The sequence below is a fragment of the Argopecten irradians genome, chromosome 7, assembly GCF_041381155.1.
Source record: "Argopecten irradians isolate NY chromosome 7, Ai_NY, whole genome shotgun sequence".
In the NCBI taxonomy this organism is placed as follows: domain Eukaryota; kingdom Metazoa; phylum Mollusca; class Bivalvia; order Pectinida; family Pectinidae; genus Argopecten; species Argopecten irradians.
This window is the reverse complement of record NC_091140.1, coordinates 33,030,882-33,054,959: the sequence shown is the minus strand read 5'-3', so window position 1 is coordinate 33,054,959 and position 24,078 is coordinate 33,030,882. Positions and strand designations below refer to the sequence as shown.

General features: G+C 33.4%; 2 protein-coding genes across 3 annotated transcripts; one reads left to right on the top strand and one right to left on the bottom strand.

The window, feature by feature from the left end:
- The first annotated feature begins 942 nt into the window (after nt 1–942).
- Nucleotides 943–12,025, top strand: LOC138328193 (uncharacterized). 2 transcript variants are annotated; one of them, XM_069274880.1, is made up of 8 exons: nt 943–1,215; nt 1,505–1,606; nt 3,195–3,393; nt 3,992–4,275; nt 4,816–5,014; nt 5,323–5,403; nt 6,138–6,257; nt 6,531–12,025. In XM_069274880.1, the coding sequence occupies exons 2-8, from the start codon at nt 1,506–1,508 to the stop codon at nt 7,260–7,262; spliced, it is 1,716 nt and encodes a 571-aa protein (XP_069130981.1). In that variant the 5' UTR covers nt 943–1,215; nt 1,505; the 3' UTR covers nt 7,263–12,025. The 2 variants fall into 2 exon arrangements, with proteins under 2 accessions (XP_069130981.1, XP_069130980.1); XM_069274879.1 differs by having other exon boundaries at nt 946–1,215; nt 3,192–3,393.
- Nucleotides 11,235–22,844, bottom strand: LOC138328194 (glycine receptor subunit alpha-2-like). The gene is made up of 8 exons (XM_069274881.1): nt 22,593–22,844; nt 17,622–17,692; nt 17,115–17,182; nt 16,488–16,717; nt 15,937–16,019; nt 14,841–14,981; nt 13,139–13,599; nt 11,235–12,658 (listed from the first exon to the last, which is right to left on the bottom strand). The coding sequence occupies exons 1-8, from the start codon at nt 22,694–22,696 to the stop codon at nt 12,437–12,439; spliced, it is 1,380 nt and encodes a 459-aa protein (XP_069130982.1). The 5' UTR covers nt 22,697–22,844; the 3' UTR covers nt 11,235–12,436.
- Nucleotides 22,845–24,078: the final 1,234 nt, after the last annotated feature.

Genomic DNA, 24,078 nt, shown 5'->3' with positions numbered 1-24,078 from the left:
AGAATATCCCGGAGTGGGGCCAGTCTAATACGAGACTATCCCGGGGGTCAGGCCAGCCTAATACGAGACTATTCCGGGGGTCAGGCCAGTCTAATACGAGACTACCCGGGGTTCAGGCCAGTCTAATACGAGACTATCCCGGGGGTCAGGCCAGTCTAATACGAGACTATCCCGGGGTCAGGTCAGTCGTATTTAATAGAAATATGTCTGTTCTCTCCCATAGCTTTCGATACTTACATAAAATTTGGTAGTAATCCATATGAGGTTAAAGAGGAGTAGGCTTTTTTTTTTAAAAAAAAAACCTTGCACGTGGCAGACGGCGGACGACGACGACGGACGAGAAGGATATAACACATTCAGTAGATCTACAACACGGATATATACATGTAAATAACTAATGATTTTATATTGATACTAAGAAGTAAGAAAGCTGTTGATTCTATTTATTTATTTTTTCAATTATGTTTTCAATATCTAAATTGAAAATGAAATTAAATCCACATGTTTTCGCTAAAATTCCCCATATCATAAAAATGAAATTAAATCCACATGTTTTCGCTAAAATTCCCCATATCATATTTTAACCTACACATGAATAAATACAGAATTTTGTAAAACAAAAAAGAAATTTAATTATATTAAAACATCCGGTTAAACGTAATATGCTTAAATCAGTATGCTACGCTATCTGTTACAACATATTGATATACATGTTATTGACATAATGACCCAATACCTGTACAGCTGATCGGGTGATAATATATATATATATTGCATATGGTGATGCGGTGTGGTTGATTCATTTTAATTATACAGAAACCCATTAAAAGTGAAACATATTTGTTTTTTATTACATATATATCAAAGAGTAATAAAATATCTTATTTTCATAATAGAAGTTTTATTGTTGACTTATTTAACTGCGTTTATACGCTTTGACACAGGGACAAGCATACGTTGTACACATGTATATGGTTTTGTTTAGCATACCGATTTAATGTTTAACATGCATGTGTGCAATTCAATTTTGAGTATTTGTGTATTCAGCGAAAACATGTATTACTTCCTTGTCGGGAAACTCCAAACATCTCTTTCTCGGAATCCCATTATACACGTTACTCACCTCACTGACTGTTATCACAGAGGCGAAGGGAATGTTTGTGTATATTGACGTCGACAGGTGTGACTATTAACATAGTTTGATGTGACCTCCAGGTAAGACATCAATATTTATTTTGTTTTACGAACTGTTTTGATATTTAAACTTTACATGTGTATGCATCGCCTGTGTAAATTTTATCTAAAATAACAACAAAATGGCGTAGATACACGCCATTGGTCGGATCGCAATGTATTGTATATACAAACCGAAAGTAGAATGAAGAGATTACTTGGTGTTTACATAAGCTGTGTAGTAGAGCCTATTTCGATATGTATGTGTGATATGATATAAGGGTATGAAACTTAGACTGATCAGTGACTAACATCTAATGATATGCTCCAGAATGATGACGAGTCATCCGTCAAGTCATGTTGGTACTGGACCTGTGACTGCTACCAACAATACAGGCACCCGTGCGGAACGGCAACCGGCGCCGCGTGAACGGTAAGATACCATGATTACCAGGAAGGTATTTGTTAGATCTTATTAACTTATGTGGACATAAAACGTGTCCATTTAAACGCAGAATATAACGGACATAATACGGGAAGTAGATTTCAACTCTATTCGCAGTGTATAGTACATGTACAATGTAGCATATCATTAAAGGGAGCTAATTCAATCAGATGTCTAGTTCGTGAGCTATGATACGCGTATGTATACAACACGTTGCATTTACATGTATTAACTAAGAAATTCCAAACAACGGTAAAATTTCTCCCGAAAAGTGTCATTTTGTATATTTATCTGGTTACAACGAGATAAGTGTTATTTTACCGAAAAGTATAATATACATGTAAAATTATATCTATATAATTATATATAATTGAATACTAATTATATATATTTCGATCTGAACCAAGCATGTGTGTTGGCAAAAATCGTTTCTAAACACACGTTCGGGTGTATAGATTCGGATGAGTTACAATGTCCATTAATCATGTACATATTATTATATGATATCATTTTAAGATAATTTACAAAATATCAATAGTATCATTGATTTGCCTAATGTTCCATAATTTTGGTGACTTTTGTTTTCTGTGAAACCATCACGCTGTTATAGCAAACGTGAATACCATTGTTAATGTTAAAAAAAGAAATCATCTATTTATAAATATACTTATCATCTTCATTAAAGTTCCCCATATGAAAATTGGCCTCTCTATCAGTTTCAAATCAAATGCATAGCGATATATAGTTTAGTTGACATTTCTCATACAATGTGTTATCTCAAAATTCGGTTATATTATCAAGAATACATCTTGTGAAATTTGTTTATATATACATGTACTTATCCTGTCAAGGAGGTATGACATTGATTTTTTATCTAAATATGCGAGACAAAAATTCAGTCAAGTTATGATATGGGGAAAACGTGATGTCCTGAATATACGATGTTTCGACTAAGCCCCCTATTTTGTTGTTGATTAAATGCATGCATTTTGAGATTAATCTGTCAAATATATTTGAGTGACAACAAGCACTTTGATTTTTATTCATTTCTTGCATTTTATTAACTCGAGTTACAGCTGTTTGAAAGGGAAATGTACATGTTTTAATTCGTTTTATGAAACTCCATATGGCATGAATATAAATCTAATATCTTACATACATAACACAAGATAAATAAAGACATGCACATCTTTCCTCTGTTACTAGATTTATATCTTATTGTTAGAATTCTGTATTTGCATATTACAGAGTTATCTGCCCTTGCGGGTAAGTACATTTATATATTAATTGTGGCGTGATGTGTAACAGTGTAACGTCATACTCTTCGGTCACTGAGCTATCTGCTCTTGTAGGGAAATATCAACTGTTCCCTTGTTAACAAAGCTGAAATATTTTTTAATAGGTTACGCTACGCTGATATGACGTTACATTGAAATATATGATGTTACATTGAAATACAATGTACTTGACGTTACGCATACAACCACATGACTTTAAAATCGTTACCAACTCACAAGGACTGATAACTCTGTAATATGCGAATACAAATTGTTTACATTTTTGTTTATAACAGCAGGCGACAAGCCCAGGATAACTCCACGAACCATGGCGTGCAAACATCACCGGGGAAAGCACAAGATTTCAATGCAATCAGTGATCTCCGAAAACTACTTCATGTAGCAGCGGAGCTGAAACAGATTGACCTGCCGTTGGCGCTGGATGATTATAGAGGTCTCCTAAAACAGTCGAGACAAGATGAGCGTGTCCACAATGAGGTATGACAAAACGAAGAGTTGTAGTAGTTATTGTCTTTTCGATTGGAATACTTTTTGTAAAATTTTCAATTTTAAATAATTTTATTGGTTGGCCAATGTCAAAAAAATTGGATAGCAGGTATCGATTATTTTCTTAAATATTTGTTTTCCATTCTTAATCAGTATTTGTATTGATAAGAAATGGTAAACGGGCTGAAGTTGGTAGCGAGTTCCTCGTTCGGCTTCAGTTAAAAGGAAATCGGAACAAGTAACTAGCAACTGACTTCAATCCTTCTTAAGAAATAGCATGTACAGTATATCGATAACAAGTAAAAGGGATATAATATTGATTTTCCTATATTCAGCGCAAACGTTTTCCTCAATATCAATTTTAAAAGTGCATTCATTATTTATTATTTTACTGCTTGCAAATATATTTTTAAGTAAATGTAACATTTAAGCAAGGGATTTATGACTATTGTTCCCAATTCATTATGTTAACATGTATGACTTCATAAGATAATTTTATGTTGAGAGTGTGAAATATTTGCCTTGTATCTATTCGCTATGGTTACCATTCATCACCATGCTATGATACATCAATTTCTGTGATACTCAGGAGACGATTCTGGAAACAAGGAGAGAGCAGATGGAGAGACTTAGTTTGGGAAAAAGTACAAATGAACAGGAAAAGTACAAAGCTTTGTTGCAGGAATATGAAAAAATGCAGAAGGAAAATAGAGAATTTGAAAGCAAACTCCAAGAAATGGACAAACTTTATCAACAATTTATTGATAGAGACAAAAAACGACAAAATGACATGAAGAAAATGGAAGATGAATTAGAGAAGGTAAAGAAAGAAAGAGACACAGCTGTGGAAGAAAAGAAACTGACAATGACAAGGTAACTTACGATTAATTTACTATTGAAAACATCCTTGATACTCCAGGGGTTACTATCCAACTCGTTAGTATTCACCTCTGGACTATCTTATAGCAAAACTAAACGCAGTCCAGGAGAAAAAAACCTGACCAATCATATGTCTACAGATATTTTCTTTAAAGATTACTGAGAGAGCAACGCCCAACTTCAAAACCACACAGTCAACCACAGTGATCGTTGTGCTTCTTTTTTTATGTACATTAAAGTACTAAATTACCTGTTATGTTCTGTTGCCTCCAGTTTTACTACGAAATAGTCCAGGGGTGCAGAGATCATAAGTGATCGGAACCCCTGGAGTATCGAGGATGCGTACCGCATAATCATTACTATCACTACGCCAGACAGCCAAACAGCGAAACAAACCTTCGTTGTTAACATACAAGGATAATCCTGCATTTGTATATTCATCTTGGTCCGTGAAAATAGATACTCTGAAGGGCATAAATCGTCTTCATGCGATGATAATGTTTTACTTTGACATAACTCTAAAATTACTTCCAGACTGAGTAAGGAAATGGGAATGAAATTAAGTGACAATAATCCGGCCATCGCTGACCTTAGTGACCCCAACAGACCTGCAAAACTCGGAGAAAAATACAGCGAACTGTATGATAATGACTGGACAGACGCTTTGGAGAAATTGATTGATCTTGGTGGCGGTGAGGAGGCTTCAATCAGAGTGCTACTAAATGCTCTCAGGGTAGGAACAGGAAAAAACGGCGATTTGTAGTTACTATAAAGTCGAAAAATTTCCTGAATTGTAGGAATATATTTTTTCTTAAATAAGAAGTATTTTAATATTGACAATAAAATTAGAGGAAATATTCCAACGGTATTTGAATGATATTTTAGTTGTAAGAAATGCGAAATACAAAGTGGTATTTTTTTAGACAAAAAAAAAAACACTTTGATTTCATCTTGTAATATTTAACGTTACAAAATAAATCAGATTATTTCTTCAAAAGGACATGAATTATTTACCTGACTTTAACGCATGTGTTTTTGTAGACATGCTACAGGGTGTGTGTGGAACTCTCCGATAAGCAGATGGTGTCCCTGCAGAACATGTTACTTAATCCAGTCTTACCGGTGAGATACTAAGATAAGTTGAGCAGAAACCTTTATTTTCTAGCATATTAGAAGCTACCTTTGACAAAAAGATAATTTATGTTAAAAGAAGCTAATATTTTCCTCTCTGATTACAACATAAATCAGTTGATCTTCTTGTATAAGTAGAGTGTCTTTGTGCTGGTGTATTTTTTTGAATTTGAATGATCGTAATGGAAATATAAGTAATAAACTGTACTAGATTGAACATACATTTGATATGACGCCCATTCGTCAAAAAGATAAATATTCAGGGCGCCATTCTATTTATCTTTTTTCCGTGTTGGCTCCATATCAACTGTATGTCCAACCTGATTACAGTTTATTGCTTAAATTTAGCTGTGTATAATTTCAGCAGCAGTTGGTGGTAGCCATTATAAACGAGCGCAAATTAAATCTAGAAAACCCAGAGCGCATTCTTGAGTTTTTGTTTCTTGGGTAAAAATTATCAAAAGGTAGACGAAAATGACATTGTCATTAAATTCGTTTAAATCCATATTTCAAATTATTACCATGGTAACTATATCTGAAAAGCTAGAAAACCTCCATTATAATTGAATTGGAGATTTACTTAATATTTTAAGTAAATTAACTTGGTTTCTTTAAATTTAAAAATTCGATAGCTGTTTTGGCCAAAAAGTGCCAAAACCATACAAAGTCCTTTGAAAATTTAAACTCATCGCACCTCATCATCTGTTTTATCATCGGTTTTCCAGGAAACATCTAGAACAGCATGGACAGATGTCGGCAGTCCTAATATGTCCAAAGCTGCGCTAAAACAGCTGAAAGAGTGTAGGAAGGAAATAATAGGGGACGCCGTGATGGAACGTATCTCGGTAGGTTTACAGAACAAGAATACAACAGTGAATTGTACTGTAGCATTAATCAAACATAGCAATATATGTAGAATCACAAAAGTTTGTCTTTTTGTGTATGGTAGTTTCTTTCAGGTGATTTTCAATATTTCCCAGTTCAATTGTATACTGATATGTGCTTGTAAATATTATAAACATGTTTTACCTTTATAAATATAAAACATTATATACCAATTGAATCATAAACCTTAATTGAATTTTACCGTAGTATCTTAATATTTCAACTCAATAAAGGAACACGCAATAACACAGTGTGGAGGTCAGGCATACCACATCCCCGGTTTTATCAAGAAGTGCACTGAACTTTGCTGGTTGATGTGTCTGCAAGACCCTCCTGTTGTGCTTGATGCCGACGCGACAGTTGGCGAAACTTTCAACCCTGACATGTTCAAACCGTACACCAATACGGGAACAATCGTGTCATTCAATGTGTGGCCGCCATTACTACTCCACCAGAACGGGGCACTCCTTGTGAAGGGCATTGTGCAGCCAATTAGAGAGGTGCGACGGAGAAAGCCACCCCAAAAGGACACACCAGCTTCCACATCGGCATCGGGTTTCAGTAAGACGACCTATACGCCATCTAGCACTCAGTGGTCTTCTTCATCCGTATATGATCTTTTCACAACGACACAAGGAGCAGGATCATCGGTGGTACCACAGGCAACAGCGGCATGGACCAGTCCTGCGGCCACCAATCAGACTTATATGACTTCTGCATCATTTCACCCCACCCAGTCCACCACAGCTACCCAGAGCTATCACCAGGTAACAACAACGCAAGCAAATCAAGCATTTGGTACACAACAACAACAACAACAACAACAACAATTAGCAACTCCACGTAATGTACCGCCGTACAGAGTTGTCTGGCATGACGGTAGACAATTGGCAGAAAGTAACGGCAAATATTACCTTTTAAATGTATTCCAGAAACATTATGGAATCGATGAGAGTTCTTGCTGAACAAAACCTTATTGTTCTGATTATATTTAAATAAATTGTCAATGTTGCTAACAATATTTAATGTGAATGATGATAGATTTACATTTTCTTTTCATGTCCCTTAATTGTTGTTTATTTTTAAATCCATTAACAATTTTAACAAGTACATTGTATATAGGCTACACGGAGCCACGCCGATTGGTTGTTTAGGATATTCCGACATATCACCACTTCTGGATCGCTTGGTCGAACCTCATGAGAGGCAGTTACCAAGGACTGACTGCTTGTTGGTGGAGGGGACTATAATGTTTGTTCCCGTATGTCTCTCTCTATCTGTCTGTCCGGATTTGGTTTCCAGATGGAAACTTGAAAACAAATTGATGGATGTTGATAAAACTTCACACAATGGTAGCATATGGCATACTATAGCTTGGGTTTGAATTTTGGGTCAATAGGTCAACTACGAAAGGTCACTGTTACTGAAAATAGATTGTCTAAAAAAATTGTTTTCAGACGATAACTTGAGAAAACATCTACGGATTTTGATCAAACTTCACACAGTGGGAACATTTGTGAAAATACAGCGCCGGGTTGAAATTGGGGTCAAACGGTCAACTACAAAGGTCACTATTACTAAAAATAGATTATTTGAAAATTTTCCAGACGATAACTTGAGAAAAAAATCAACAGATTTTGATTTAACTTCACACAATGGTAGCATATGAGAAAATACAGCTTTGCGATGAATTTGGGGTAAAAAGGTTATCTACAAAGGTCACTGTTACCAAAAATAGATTGTTTCACATAATATTTGTTTTTAGACGATACCTTGAGAAAATGTCTACGGATTTTGATACGTAGTATATGAGAAAGTACAACTTGTGATTGAATTTGGGGTCAAAATTACAACTACGAATGTCACTGTTACTAAAAATAGATTGAATCACACATTTTAGTTTCCGGATGATGATTTGAAAACATATCAACGGAATTTGTTCAAACTTTATACAATGATGGGATATGAAAAAATAGAGTTTGGGATGGAGTTCGAGGTAAAAAGGTCTACTACCAAAAGTCAATGTAACTAAAAATAGATTGTTTCAAAAATGTTAATTTTCGGACGATAAATTTAGAACACATCAACAAAATTTGTTCAAACTTCAACCCTGATAGCATAACTTGTGATAGACTAGAAAATATAATTGACGGTAGGGAACGTATGATGCTTGCAACACTTACTGTAAGCTTATCTGTATATAAATACATTGTACATGATGTACATATGTAAGCATTTCACAATAATAACAGAGGATATTAATATCTAAATCAAAAAGGTGATAAAAGTCATATGTTGATATGAACAGAAACAAAAGATTCGAAAACAAAAGAAAATAATTTAAATAATCAAACATTATTGCTTGAATTGGATTTCTTTCCAAACGTTTTCGTTTTAGCACAGACAGTTAGACCTTTTAATGAATTAATATTTCAAATATCCAGAAAGCCCGAACAAAAATATTTATTTTTTTTTAATATCTATAATTCACGTTATAAATATATATCAGTAAATTGCATTGTCATTGATGAGGTTATGCAAGGCCAACATTACGCATAATGATAAGGTTTGCGCCGCAATTACATATAAAACTATTTTCCAAACGTTACGGTTGCTCCGGAAAATAAATAATGAAATATGCCACAGGAAAAAAGGGAAATGTTTCCGTCTAGGTTAACAATAATAATGACATATGAAAGTTGGAAAAATAAAAACGCAGCTTAATGATACAAAAGGTCTTTATAAATGAGTCTCCAATTTTGATGTCTGCATATCGCTATGTTATATCGACATTTGGTCTCATTATCACTGCATATTGTAGGAGCGTGGTTTTCCTAGTGTACATTTTTAGAATATATATATATAAGTAATTATCCCATAAATGTAACCGAGTTAATAAAAATATTCAACAACGTTATTCAATCAATTTCTCTTCGAACTATATTTGTTCGCCGTTACTGCTATTGAATCTAACAGTAGTACTGCCTAGTATTCTACGTAAAATTTGACCATCAAACTTATTGCTTTTCTAACAATTAGTATATGGTAGTTTAGTTTGAAAACAAATATATGACATACAGTAGCAACAAAGTTTAGATATACAATACAGAAATGTTTAGGTTCCCTTTAGCTGTATCGAGCTGTACGCGTTGAAGTACTTGCCATAATGTATACTGTACATACACTTCCACGCATCTTCAGAAAATGAAATGCATTCCTTAAATGTAGAGTTTCCTTTACATTGTGTGATACATTTTTGTAGTCAAAAATAGTCTTACAACCTAATGTGTTGTTTGTGTACAAGTTTTTTTTTTCATTGAAAAATAATTATGAATTATCAATGTGCCATCAACGTCAAATGTATACATATTTACTCACTACATCTGTTTAAGTTGTGAATCCCGTAGCTGTTGTAAGTACACAAATTAAAGATACAATATGATTTTAAGTCATTATATCGGTAATGTAAATCATTCAAAAGTTACATGGTTAATGTTGCAAAATGTATCTCTGTTTCATACGATATGTATTGAGTGGTGATGGGGATGGATGTGTATTGGTTCCGTTGTCATTACCAATTACTGTAAATTGTGTATTTTCGCGGTGATAAAAAATTGCGGTCTGATACTTATCCGCGGGAGAAATCATTATAAAGTTACACTTGCTATTCGTTCCATTTTTATAAACGGGTATTAAAGTTACCGGCTTACTTGAACTCGAACCGCCAATATTGCAAATCTCAATCCCTTCCGAAAAGAACAACTATACAGCTGCAGTATTTTATTCGAATTATCAAATATATATAGTATTCATATATCAATATGTTTACCTTATGTATTGGTCATTTTTGTAGGTAATACATTTTGCAAAATATATTTAATCTGAGTAATACATGTATAAAGATAATACAATATTCAGTTAAACACCTAAATATCAAAAGATAAACAAAGAAATCACGCATAATTGATCATCCTTTAAACAATGACACACAACAAATAACAACTGCAAAAATTAATAACATGTTTATTTTTCAACAGATCACGCAATGATAAATAACAATATTTATATTTACATCTCTAAATTTTCAAAGTAATTTAGTTTATACATTCATGGATTAATTCTACCATTAACCTATGCTAAGCATTTGTAAAACAGCAGTTGTTAAAAGTACATACAATATACATACTAGAAGTCATTTTAACTGATTTAAGTTAGTATAACAACATTGATATACGTCCGTCATTTTACGTATATTACAATTTCAGCTATCCAATTACATTTGCTATGAGTTGAGGTATTTCATACCTTAATATTAGATAGTCAATCATCTTATACTTACCTCTTTCATGTGTCAATGTTCATAAACGTAAGATTCGAAGTTAGCCTTTTGCCTTTTACCGTAGTAATAAATGTAGTAATAAATGTATCATTTAAAGATGCTCCACCGCTGACAAATGGTATTTTTTCACTATCAAAAACAGGACCAGACGATTTTGTATTTTTCTTCAGTTACAAAAGTCTTATTTTACATCATTACCACCATTGAAAAGTTTGAGCTTCTAATTTTACTTCAAGTTAAAAATATGAAAAATAATTAATTGCATCCCGAAAAAATTCCGTGGCGCTATATCTTATATAGAATGAAGTAATGATTGCGCATGCACCAAAGGCGAAATAAATTATTTCATGTTATTTTTTGTGTTAATTAGGCATATATTTACACGATTAAACACCAATTATTGTTCAAATGATGAATATCATTTATGCTCTTTCGGCGGTGGAGCATCTTTAATACAAGTTTGTTACCGCCATTTGAACCCGTAATTAAAAAAATTCATTTAGATCATATAATCTGATTTATCTCTTGTTAGTTTTTCATTTTTGTTATTTTATTAAATATGCAGGTCAAAATTTTAACTACAAAAATATAAAAAAAAAAAGGTAGCAGTTCAAACGTTTTGCTTTCTGGCTATAAGTCTGCATATACATGATTGAACCACTGATCAACATTCGCGATCATTATAATGTGCCGCGATATTGCGAAAATAACCGGCTAGGACTGGCTTAACTTATATAAAATATGTTATTGGGTGATTAATTTGTTATGAAACTTCACATTTGTTGTTTGAAAAATGTTTTGTTAACCCTTTTTAGAAACAATTAATGAACAACAAGATTTTTTAAATGTGTATTATTGTACGTTTAACAAACCATTAAAACAAAGCGATACATTGATTTACAAATACTTAATAATATATATTGTCCGATACATCAATTGTATATTATATTGTTTTATGAAGAATTTTAATAAAGAAAGTTTAAACTAAATATATTAATCTTAATCTCACGCTACAAAAAGCCAATTTATTACTTTCAATGTGATATTGTATTTGCTAATACATGTATTTCTATTCATGAATGTTTCACATAAAAAATAACTACATTTTTGTAACCTGTAATCATGTTCGTGGTTATTTCACCAGATCGTTTCTATAGAAATAGATCCGAATATATAGTAACATAAGAACTTTTCTATGTCGATTTTGGGTTGATTTTTCCAAAATTATTTAAATGCTTATCCCGATTAATGCGTATGGGAGTTTGTATAGTCCAATTCTTTTTATATAACAATATCAAATAATATCTACGTATGATATCAAAATAATTTCTCTTTTAAATATCAACATATTTGACTTTGCTCGAATTAGAATAAAAAAAAATATTTCATCATACATTCTTTGTTTATTTATTGAATGGTTGTTCATTTTTGCATATTACCATTAAACATAGACAAAATGTACTATAGAATTTATTTTAATAATTAAGAAAGAAAGTTGCTTTTTGCTTGGAAGAACAGACCAAAGGATCTCCAACAGATCTTTACAGATAAAAACATCTGATCTGATCCAAACGTTTTCATGTCTGTAATATTGTTTCTCTATCTAGATGATTATAAAAACAATGTCGACGATTAACATAAGGATGATACTATGGCTATGCATGGCTATGATACAAATGACTTAGTGATGATGTGATTACAAAATTATAATAATAATCTATACAAGTGTGAAAACTGCCCAACCATCAAATTGTACTGCTGCATATATAAAACATACATATAACTATATCATTTACAAAATTACTTGGCGAAGTCGTTCATGACGTTGAGATAGTAGATCCAGTACACCATGTTGAAGATTCCGAATGACAATGGAAACATTATACGGGAAGCGACGTCCAAGTAAAACGCGTACATGACCCCGCTCCTTTCGGGAGACCTCTGCTTAACGGCGTCATCATCCTCAATAGTCAAATGTTGACAGTTGGACACTTGGACGGAACCGTCAACACCAACGATCGTCTGAGTAGAAAAAAAATTATGTTTCATCTTCATGTTTGTGCGTTAAAAAATGATGTCCATATCGTATAGTTTTAGCATATAAAAATGATAATTAAGTAAATTTAACAGATTTTTTTTAATATGATACTTATTTTCTTATCTGAAGCTGTCTAGGTAATGGTACTATTTAGGTGTACATATTTTTCCAGGGTGAGAAATCCATCAATCATTCGGTACAATATTTCAAAATTTCTGTTCTTTCAAAATAATTATAGTTTAAACTCGTCTTTGATAGTCTCCTTATATTGGTTATCAACATCACAAAGGTCTTAGATATATATAATTAAACGGAAAAAAATCATTTGAAAAGAAAAAGAAAAAAACAGGACATTTTCCACTACATTACTTCAGTTGGTAACTGGTTTATAGCTTTCATTTCGAGTTAGCTCCCATACATAACGTTTGTGAACATGTAAAACGGGCAAAATTTTGCATATTTACATCTTTTTCTTTGCCTTTTTCCCGATGTCGAATCCCTGATCCTTCCGGATTTGTCTCCGCCGCTTTATTAATCTCAGCATTCCGGTTCTTGTCCCGTGCCAATTTGATAATCTTTTTAATAAACATCATCCCCTTTCCTGACCCCCTCCGACTAAGAACATTTGCGATGGCGAACTCAACCAGTGCAGCCACAACGAACACGAGACAGGCAGCCATCCAGATATCAATAGCTTTGGTGTAGGACACACGTGGGAGGGTGCGGTTAACACTGGAACTCTGGGTTGAGATTGTCAGTACTGAGAGGACCCCTAGGTTTACCCGACCAGGCACGGAGTTGACGTTCAGCCAGAAGGAGACCCATGATAACATGACGATAAGAAGGCTTGGGATATACATCTGGATGACGTAATAGTTGATGTTCCTCACCAAGAAGAAGTCGGCTCTCAAAGAACTGTAGTTTCCTAAATCATTTGTAAGAAATAAAAATTGAAATTTTCTTTTAATGATATTAACATAAGCATTATCACCATTTGTATACATGTGAAACAACATACAGTTTAATCTCTATTCAATATTCAAGGAGTGAGAAGTACAATCCTTTTTATATTTCAACAAATTTGATTTCGATAATAAAATTAAATAAGAGTAAACAGTAGACTATGCCTTTGTAAGTTTTCTCCTAGAAATTAAAGAATAATGTTTAATATCTTTAAAATGTTGTTTCTAAGTTTGTTTCCTTTCCTCTTCGTATCAAGTATATCAAGTACCAATTTTTCCTATCCATCACTTTTAGAATACCAACGTTTTCATCAAAGGAATATAGAAGACGCCTTTTATTTTGCTTCAACGCTGACAAATGGTAATTTTTCTCTATCAAAAACAGAAGCAGACGATTTAGTATTTTTCTTCTGTCTCAAAACGTACTTATTTTACACAATTATCACCATTGAAAGGTTTGAGCTTCCAATTCTACTTAAACATATTAAAAATAATTAATTGCATCCTGAAAAATCCGTGGCACTATGTCCTATATGGAATGCAGTATAGATTGCGCATGCACCGAAAGCAAAATAAATTATTTTAAATGTTTTTCTAGGTTTATTAATCATATATATACGATTAAACACCAATTATTGTTCAAATGAAGGGTATAATTAATGTCCTGTCGGCGGTGGAGTATCTTTTACAGTCTAAACACATCTGAACTTCCGAAATCCACAAGCAGAACTGAATTTAGTTTTTCAATTCATTTCTCATATAGGTGAAACAGAGACACAGCGCCTCCGTAAGAGCCTGTCAGATTATTTACACTCCTTGTGTCGCATGTAATGTCTCATAAACATTATTTACCATAGGATGTACTTTGGAAAATCTCATCATTTCTAATACGATATACACTGTATATATATGATAAGAAATAGGTACCTTGATCTTAATTTAAAATATAAGCCACGTTGGCCTAAATAGTGTAAACACATAATAGTACACACACGTGGATGATCAAACGTCATATGGGTTGAAGATAAAAGATGGCTCGTAAATAAAACATAAACATTAAACATAAATCTTAGGGTTTGTTTGTTTTTATCTCGGTAAATATATATGTCAATGGTAGTTTAAGTACCTCATTAGTAACATAAGTGGTGGATTATGTCTCTGATAAGGGTTTTTATAGATATGTAGAACTATGTAACACATTTACCTCTGATCTTACTGAAAGTCTCTAAATCGTAGTACCGGCTGCCGATAAGCTGAAACTGGGGTAGTTCAAGACCTTTCTTCACCAGTAGTGGGCTAGAATTATTTGACCATTTCAATCGCATCTGGCTCTTCGTAAATCCAACTGTTACAACATATGTAAGACAGAAAGTTATTAAATATTGAAATCAAATAAAACTATTAACTAAGATTACTAATTTAAAAAAAATGGATGGGGTCGCGGTAGCCGAGTGGTTAAGATGTTTCTACAAGTACTGACCACTGGTTGGTAGTTTTTATCTCCGGGTAGTCTGGCTTTCCTACACCAACAAACCTGGCACGTCCTTACATGACCCTGACTGTTGATAGAACATTGAACTAATAAAACCCAAACCCAAGTGAAATGGACACTATTATGACTTTCAAGCTAGGTTCCCCTAATTAGATTATGACATAAAATGTGTTTTACTGGTAAGCATGACGTGCTTCGGAGACGACCTCTTTTATGACTATATCTATCGGTCATCGTTTCCAATGACGTGAACGGCCATTTTGGTTTTAGACAATACCATAGATATTCAGGGACGTTCAACCTGTCAGTGCCATCCTCAAAACATTTTTTCTAACTCGACATAAAAGCTTTCTAAGATGCCATGTCAGTTTTAACATGGGTATTAGAAATGCATGTCAATGGCTCTGACAGATGCTGTGTTTTCATCACATATATGTAGAATATTGTTTTGTTTACTATGTCCAGTCTGCATCCATTCATATTTAAAACATATGACCAGAAATCGATTATCTTACCATTTGAAAGTGGTTTTATAAAATGAATACGCTATGTATTTGTTAGGAGAGACGGCTATGTGAGAACTATGATTTCTAACTGAGAATATTCTGAATACTGAATATTTTATGTGTAAAGGTAAAAGTGGAGTAGTTTAAAAAGAGGAAATTATTATATTTACTTATTGGGTATGGATATGTACACAAACCTTCTTTAGTTGTTTGATAGTAAAGCTTACTAACAAGGATACCTTACAATGTATATATATTTACCTTTCGAGCATCAGGTAAAACATAAAATCATATATACTTACAACTTTCAATTTTAACGGCACACGTCTGCTGGTCAAACGGGTAATTTCGGAGATTCATGGGGCAACTCAACGTCAATGACAGCCTGTCAACAGAGCGATATTGACTTACAGCACTGATATTTCGGGTTGATATCGAAAAATGAAAAAAAGCCTTCCGTAGATATGTAACGTCTTTATGACTGTGTATGGGAATTCAAATTATGGAATTACTCTTTGTGTATTCCACTATGTTGATTTTTAACTCCTGGTACATGTATATATTATCTTTATTATAATGTATTATATTTAATTTTACGCTCCATGTTCCACAATTTTCATGCTGAATAAGCAACAAGAACCTGGAATTTGTTATTCACCAATTTATTGTTACTCATATTTATAACCGTCATTTTTGATGACTTGTTTGAAACTTGTTTCAATGGAAGACATAATAACAGGTCAAAATGTTCGTCCAGTTTAAGTATTACTAATTGATGTAAAAAAAAAAGTCTCAGCTAAGCTTTTATTATCTCCATATATTTTTTTCTGACAGATAAAAAAAGAAATATTACCTAGTGGTGTAGTGGACGATGGTGTCTTTATGGATCCTAATCATCTTATTTGCTGACATTACATTGTGGAATGCCGCCCGCTTTTCGTTAGGGAAGAAAATATCAGGCACCCAAAAATTACCCATTTTCTTCGCATCTAATTCTATGGAGTCAAAGCTTTGGTTTTGGAAAGTTATATATACACGTGGATCTCTCCATGTCAAGTGTAATATAACCTCGATCGTGAATTCCTAGGAGAGAAAAAAAGTGGCAAAAACAAAGTTAATTATGTTATTATAAATTCAAAAAACCCCATTGCTTTTGGTCACTGAATGCATGTTTAATGAATTGAAGTCACACGGCCTTTCTGATATAACAATAAACATTCTGCTACGGCGTTGATTGTCAGTGACGTCGTTCGTTTGGAATCATAATGACGTTCCCGTGATGATGACGCAATGAAAATGAATGAAAATGCTTCCAAACAAATGTCATTATATTCCTCCACTTAGGTTGAGATATCATTGTCCACCTGACAAACGCAGGTAATATCATATTTAGTGTCTTTTATATGTATCCCAACAAGGAACCCTCCCGTTACAATAGCGATAGCCAAAAGGTTTCCATTCGCATTCATCATATACGTACCATTTCCACCTCAGTAACGGAGTCAATGCTGTTGACGTGGAGGTCACACTCAATCACAACTGGTTTGTCTATAACAGAATATAAAATAGCTCCATCAGTACTAAGAGGGAAGACAAAGCTTGGAATGTTGTCCGAGGTCATAGTTCAACAGTTCTACAATTATGTGTTTCTTGCTACCGAGTGTCAATGATTTGACTGTTTATAGTACTCTACCTATGAAACAAATTAAGTATCATCCGACCCCCTATTTAGATACTTTCAGCAAGAAATAGATATTTAAATGAAGGTGTGGCTTTCCGTCTACTAAGACAATTGTGTGACGTCATACTAAAATATGATATGATATAATCAAAATGTGATCAAATACATTTATGGCCGAAAATTGCATATGATATCACAAAAGATATATTATGCATGTTTATAACATGAGCTGCACCATGTTAGAACGAGCCAGCTATAAGCATAGACATCGTCCAACAGGCAGATGAGCTCCGTCAGTTATCTCACCTTTTATGTTGTAGTGAGGTCTGTAAACGTAATTCTGGGATTGAGATATCTGGTCCACTAATATCGTTTTTCTGTAATATATAACAGAATTATTCATGAACTTTATCTATATAATGTCACGTCACAGTCATTATTAATATTACGATCTCACAATGATTTACCTACCAATCAAACCTAATGAACGTTATAGAGAATATTCTGTAAAAGGCTTTAAGTATTCCATATGCATTATAATTGCTTATAAAATGTTTTATGACATTCTCGAAATTTCGATTATATTAAAGAAAAAAACTTCTGATAATAATAAAAGAAACTAATATATCATTAATAATCGAATAACATTTCTGGAAAGATACCATTTATATATTTCATTAAACATCAACAAGAATATATTTTAACTTTATGCACGATAAAAAAACAGAAATTGCCAAATGAAGTTGGGTTTTAAAGACATACAATAAATTATAATTGTAAAATGCATTTCCTATTATTCCTTCTATATGCAAATGACTGGCTTTGATAATAAGATGACATTTTTAGCTATACTCGCATTAATATTCTTTTTTTATTAAATTAAATCATAAAAGTAGGCCTTAGCATCATAATATTGTAAAAAAAAAATATAATGAATTTTCAACCCGAAATTGTAAAAACAGAAGATTTGTCTAAAAATAGACTTTAGCATCATGGAAATTAAAAAAAAAATATGTACCTGTTTATGAAATTCAACCCAAAATTGTAATCGTCTACGTGGATGGGAAACAGTTTGATTCTTTCTCATAAAATCTAGCTTATCGGCACCAACAGTTATCAGAAAATAAAAACACGATCACAGTTATATATATTTTTTCTGACAGGAAGTAAACTATCAAAGCAGATTAACATGCTTTAATCCGGCAATCTTCAGGAAAAGGAAGGACTGGAACAAAAAAAAAATCCTGCACTGATAAACTCCGATATGACAAATTTTAGAATGACGAAACAGTTTCATAAGACATTCTCACCTACTCGTGTTTACTTATAATTTTTGTGTAAAGGAAGTTAAAAATGGAACCAGGTTAACAAAACCAACCACAACTATCCATTAAGAATCGTTGGCCGACAGAACATTACCGACTGCACGTGTTTTAAATGTAATTCGTATTCTCTCTAATTTTATACACCATAATAACTAGCATATGTACGAAAGGCCTACATCTGTGAAATATTCAATGTCATAAATATTGATAATAGCTAATGCTATATATATCACCGGTGTTACAAAACGTATGACTGAGATGCATCATGTGTCTTACAGCGAACATGTGTTAGCGTTGCTAGAGTATTGTATTCATATAGAAAGTATAGTTTTCTTTGTTTTGATTTCCAATGAGGTAAACTATGAGCGGTTTTTGCCTAAGTATTGTCGTGCTAAAATATAATTGCGCTTAACAAATATGTTATTTGTCTTTAAAAGTGCAAACTTACAAATAAAATGTTTGATTAGCAACATAATTTATCCACGTTTGATGATTCATTTTTGTATACGTTAAAGTTACTAAATCATTAGATTTACATTGATTTCTTAGGGGTTTTGACTTCCTATGTACGTTCTTATACCTGAAATTAGAAAGTTTTCAAAATTACAACATTTAATTTGAACTATTGGCAATGTTTATCAACGTTAAAATATCGCCAAACACAACAAGAAATTGTATCTGTCGGCATCGAATGTTTACAACGGAAAGTACCGAGTGCATCTTCGAGTTCGGAATCGAGGTCGCTGAAAATCTCATCCGGCTAATGGATATAGATGTAATAACACCACTAAGAGGCAACTTATATTTTATCGGTTACATTGGCCTGATTAAGCGTAATAGCCGATACAAAGAAACGTAATGGGGGGGGGGGGGGGGGGGGGGGGTTGCCAAAATTGCCATGCTAGCGCCAAAGGTGCGATATTTTGGTGTTTGGGGGGGGGGGCGACAATCTCCTACGAGAAAAAAAATATTACGATTTAGAATGGCTAAGATGAGTTTAACGATGCATTTTGATGAATTTGCGAGCGCCGAAGACGCGAGAATTTGGTGTTTGAGGGGTCCGGGGGTCTCCCCCGGGAGATACATTACGATTTAGAATTTTACGATGCATTTTGATGAATGTGGGAGCGCCGGAAGGCGCGAGATTTGGGTGTTTGAGGAGGTCCGAGGGTCTCCCCCGGGTAAAAATATTAGATTTAGAATGGCTGTGATGAGTTTTACGATATATTTTAATGATTTTAAAGCGTTCTTAACATAACACTTTTTTTTATTTAAAGTTACCTGCTTTAAGAATTGGTAATTGTGAATGCCGTCATATCTATGCAACTCGATCTGAACATACCGGCTTCACACCATCGGTACATTGTTGTTTAACACAAAATAATTATGAATTAATTGTTTTGCTAAGTCATATAAACAGATGAATCTTTTAAGAGACATTTTTTAAAATAGTACGTAGAATCCCCTGATTGACATTTTAAGTCTAGTTCACGAAAATGTGCAGGAGGACCCTTTTTTCTATCAAATATGCAATTTTAGAACATTTCAGTCGGCAAAAATGGAGGGGGGGGCAACAAGAAATGTTTGCCCTCGTCCTGGGAAACGGGGAGGCAATTGCCCCCCCCCCCTGACCCCCTCCAACCCCGACCCCCACCTCCCACACCCGCTTCCTACGCCCCTGTATCTACATTGCCAAGTAAAACAGCATAGTTCTATGAAGCTTTAGAGTATTTGATGGAAATATGACAAGAAGTGAGAGGTATTTTCACCCGTTAATTATGTACATGTACATTATTAAGCAAACATATATATACATAGGTCTACAATGTATATGTAAGGTATATTTTTGCTTTGAATACATAAAAGTACACATAAAATTTAGATATAGAGTTAGGCTGATTTTTTAAAGTAAATCAGATGTAAAAAAAGTTATATAACTAGTGACATAAAGGGGAATGTCCATTAGACGGATAGAGACTACAACTAGGTATATATAGGGAATGTCCATTAGACGGATAGACACTATAACTAAGGATATATAGGGAATTTCCATTAGACGGATATATGTTATAGCTAGGGCTATATAAGGAAAGTCCATTAGACGGATAAAGACTATAACTAGAGATATATAGGGAATGGCCATTAGACGGACAGACATTATAACTAAGGATATACAATGTATACGGAATGTCAAATATTGATATAATGATAAAAGAAATACACGTGTTTACTTAGTCCGTTACATATGCCTATATTATTAGTTTTTCGCCATTTTTTCCTTATTATAAAGTCTATATATTAGGCCATTTTTTTTAAAGCCTAATAATATTTGCAGGTTTAGCGGAATAGTACATAATATCATGACAAATGAAAATAAAATAATGGTAGAAGCAAGTATAAAACCATATAATATAGTGAAAACCCTTCTTTATGGCTACAAAAACCTGTACAGTATAGGATTATTTACACTTAGAAACTCTTCACAAAACTTTTGCATACGTTTCAACATTTATTAGATTAACACAGTAATCAGGAACCTGTAGTCGATAAATTTGTGTTTTCAGTCGATAGTGGATATGTCCATTAGACAGATGAGATTTCCTTCGATCGGATGTTTGGAATGTTCACGCGTCGCGCATGCACATAGGGGTTATTTACACTCGCCGAAAGATAATAATATGAAATAGTGACTAGGTCGGTCCTATTTATTTTCAGTTTTTCTCCATTTTGAACAAAATTGTTATACAAACTTTTAAATCCTATTATTAACACACAAAGTACACAACTTTTACAATTAATTTTAGTCCTATAATTCTTTTTATCTTTTATTACATGATTTTTTAGCGATTTAGTCCCTTTAATACCGCTTTACATAATTATCAACGACAGCAGAGAGAATTTTTTGATACTTTGAGCTTGGGGTTTTTTTCAAACCCCATCATGATTTTTTAATGTATATATGTTATGAATACTAAAATTGATATGAAAGAATAAATTCAACAAAGAACACATCATTAAAAGTACAAAAGCAGATAATAATATTTTTGTATCCTTTGAATGGTAACGAAAACAATAATAATTTTCTTTAAAAACAATTATATGATTTAACATACCCAAGCATACGCTATGTATACAGACAAAAAGCAAAAAAAAAAACGAGAACCATAAAATAGGCTACACCTGGCGATAATACGATCTTCTTTATCTCAAAACGTTTCTATTTGAAAGTTTTGTCCATTGCGCGATATATTACATAATGAAATTAATGAGATAAAATGACAAAAAGAAATTTCCTATTTCTAATTAATAATTTTCTATATACTGCATCAATATACAGAATTGGCAATTGGCAAAACATACCCGTATAAACATATCATGTTAACAGATAACGAAATTAATTCTACCATAATTGAATTAAGATACAAAACAGTTATGCATGGTAAACATCATTGAATCCGGTATTTATGATGCTTATATTGAATACTAATCAATGATTAAAATAAAAAAAAATTGTGAACAGAAGCGGAAGTGAAGTAATTTGAAATATATCATATATGATCTACTTCAGAAGATATAGTTCCTACTTAACGGTACGACAGGTGTAAAAGCGATCCCAAATGTATGTAGGCGTTCATTGCAGGAAGCCTATTCATCAAACAAAGCTAAAACGCAATACACTATATAGTGTTAAACTTTTCATCCCGCCACTCAGCTGCCCAGAAATTTGACAAATGGCTATCTACACGTGCTTTAGTATCGCTACAGCCTTAACCACTGGTAACCTAGAGGTTTCCAGTCATGTCTACAAACATTAAAGTTAATATATTATTCACATGCAACAGACAAAACCAATAGACTCAATAAAACATTCATCTACTGACCAGTTATGTATGTATAAATTTACAATGATACCTCTCCATGTCAGGTTACTGTTTTATCTATATATACTTACTTCGTATTGGACCGTTTGTTGCGTGTTTCCGTGGCCGAAACTTCAAAGATCAAACAGAGTTGGGCCAAACACCACAGCAAAAGGAGTTTGGACCTCATCTCCATTTTCTTCCTCAAGAATATACGTCACATTTAAGATTTCTAAAGTGATGATAAATTCGCATGTATGTATTGCTCCGTTACTATTGCTAGCTAATAACCAAGTTCCCTAAAATAGATCTACAGTTTATAAACTTGTACAAGGCCTGTGGTAGCCGGGATGCTGGAACAAGGGAGAGAACCAGCAAACTGTTTGATCGGTTTTCCGTAACACGTCATCACCAAGCCGCCAAATGGATCGATTTCAGGCGTTTATATATACAATATTTTGCAGTAAATCCACGCGCTAGAGGGTTGGATAGGCAAGCATGGATCGTATCATATACTAGTTTATTCAATTCTTGATAGAACTACTGTTTGCCATTGTCAAGTCTCATTTGCACATCAGTATGTTATCAAACCATATAGCGGCTGTGATTCTGGTAGGCTTCAGTTGATATCTACACGGGCTATACTATCTGTACGTGGTAATATGACATTCTCACATACATATATTAGTACATACAATATTTATGTGATAAAGATGTAAATTAAATCCTTGAATCTTTAATGTTATTTTTCTCCCTCAAAGATTTCAACTTCATTTATTTCCACCACCATTGAATACCATTAATTATCATTTAATGTATCACTAATGCTAGTAGAAAAAAAGCTAAATATTTATGAAAAAAATGATTGAAAAATGATAGTATGTTAAAATGGAAACTGAAAAAATTCAATGATTTTGTACTTGTAACGCGAATATGTTAAACAAAATAACACGCCGACACCAGGAAAGCTGTCTACTTTAGCTGTAATAAGGTGATTTATCGGGACTGTCAAAAAGATTTTTATGTTAATGAAAATACCGATTCTACCAAGTTCTAAATCTAGAAAAATAAAAACCATATGTACTTTGAGTTGAAGCGATACTGCTTCATAGCACACGACTGTTCTATCGATCATTTTGACATTCAATTTTATGTGCATTTTCACTCTGACAAGCGTCTTTATCAATACTGCCTGTAGAAAATTGTACTGGCATCCGGAAATCCCAAAGGTCGTTTTCATATGTTAGTGTGACTTTAGAGCTTCCGGATATAGCTTAACGAAGCGTCATATTGACAGTGGGTCATAACAGCAAAATACGCCGCTCGACCAATCAAATGACTACGACGACCTGTCAGTACACAAAGGCGAGTTCGATTCTGTCTGAAATGATGGATGTTTTGCATCGTCTTGTAGAAATCTGGAAGAAAAGTCTAAAAGTGTAGTCTGGATATTCAGATATCTCATTGCTCGCAAGCCGATACATCTATCAATTCGTCAAAGCTCTAGTTTAGCTAAATGGTTTATTCCGACGGCTAATCTGTCAAAGAAAAACGGATATTATGCGTACATTTCGATCT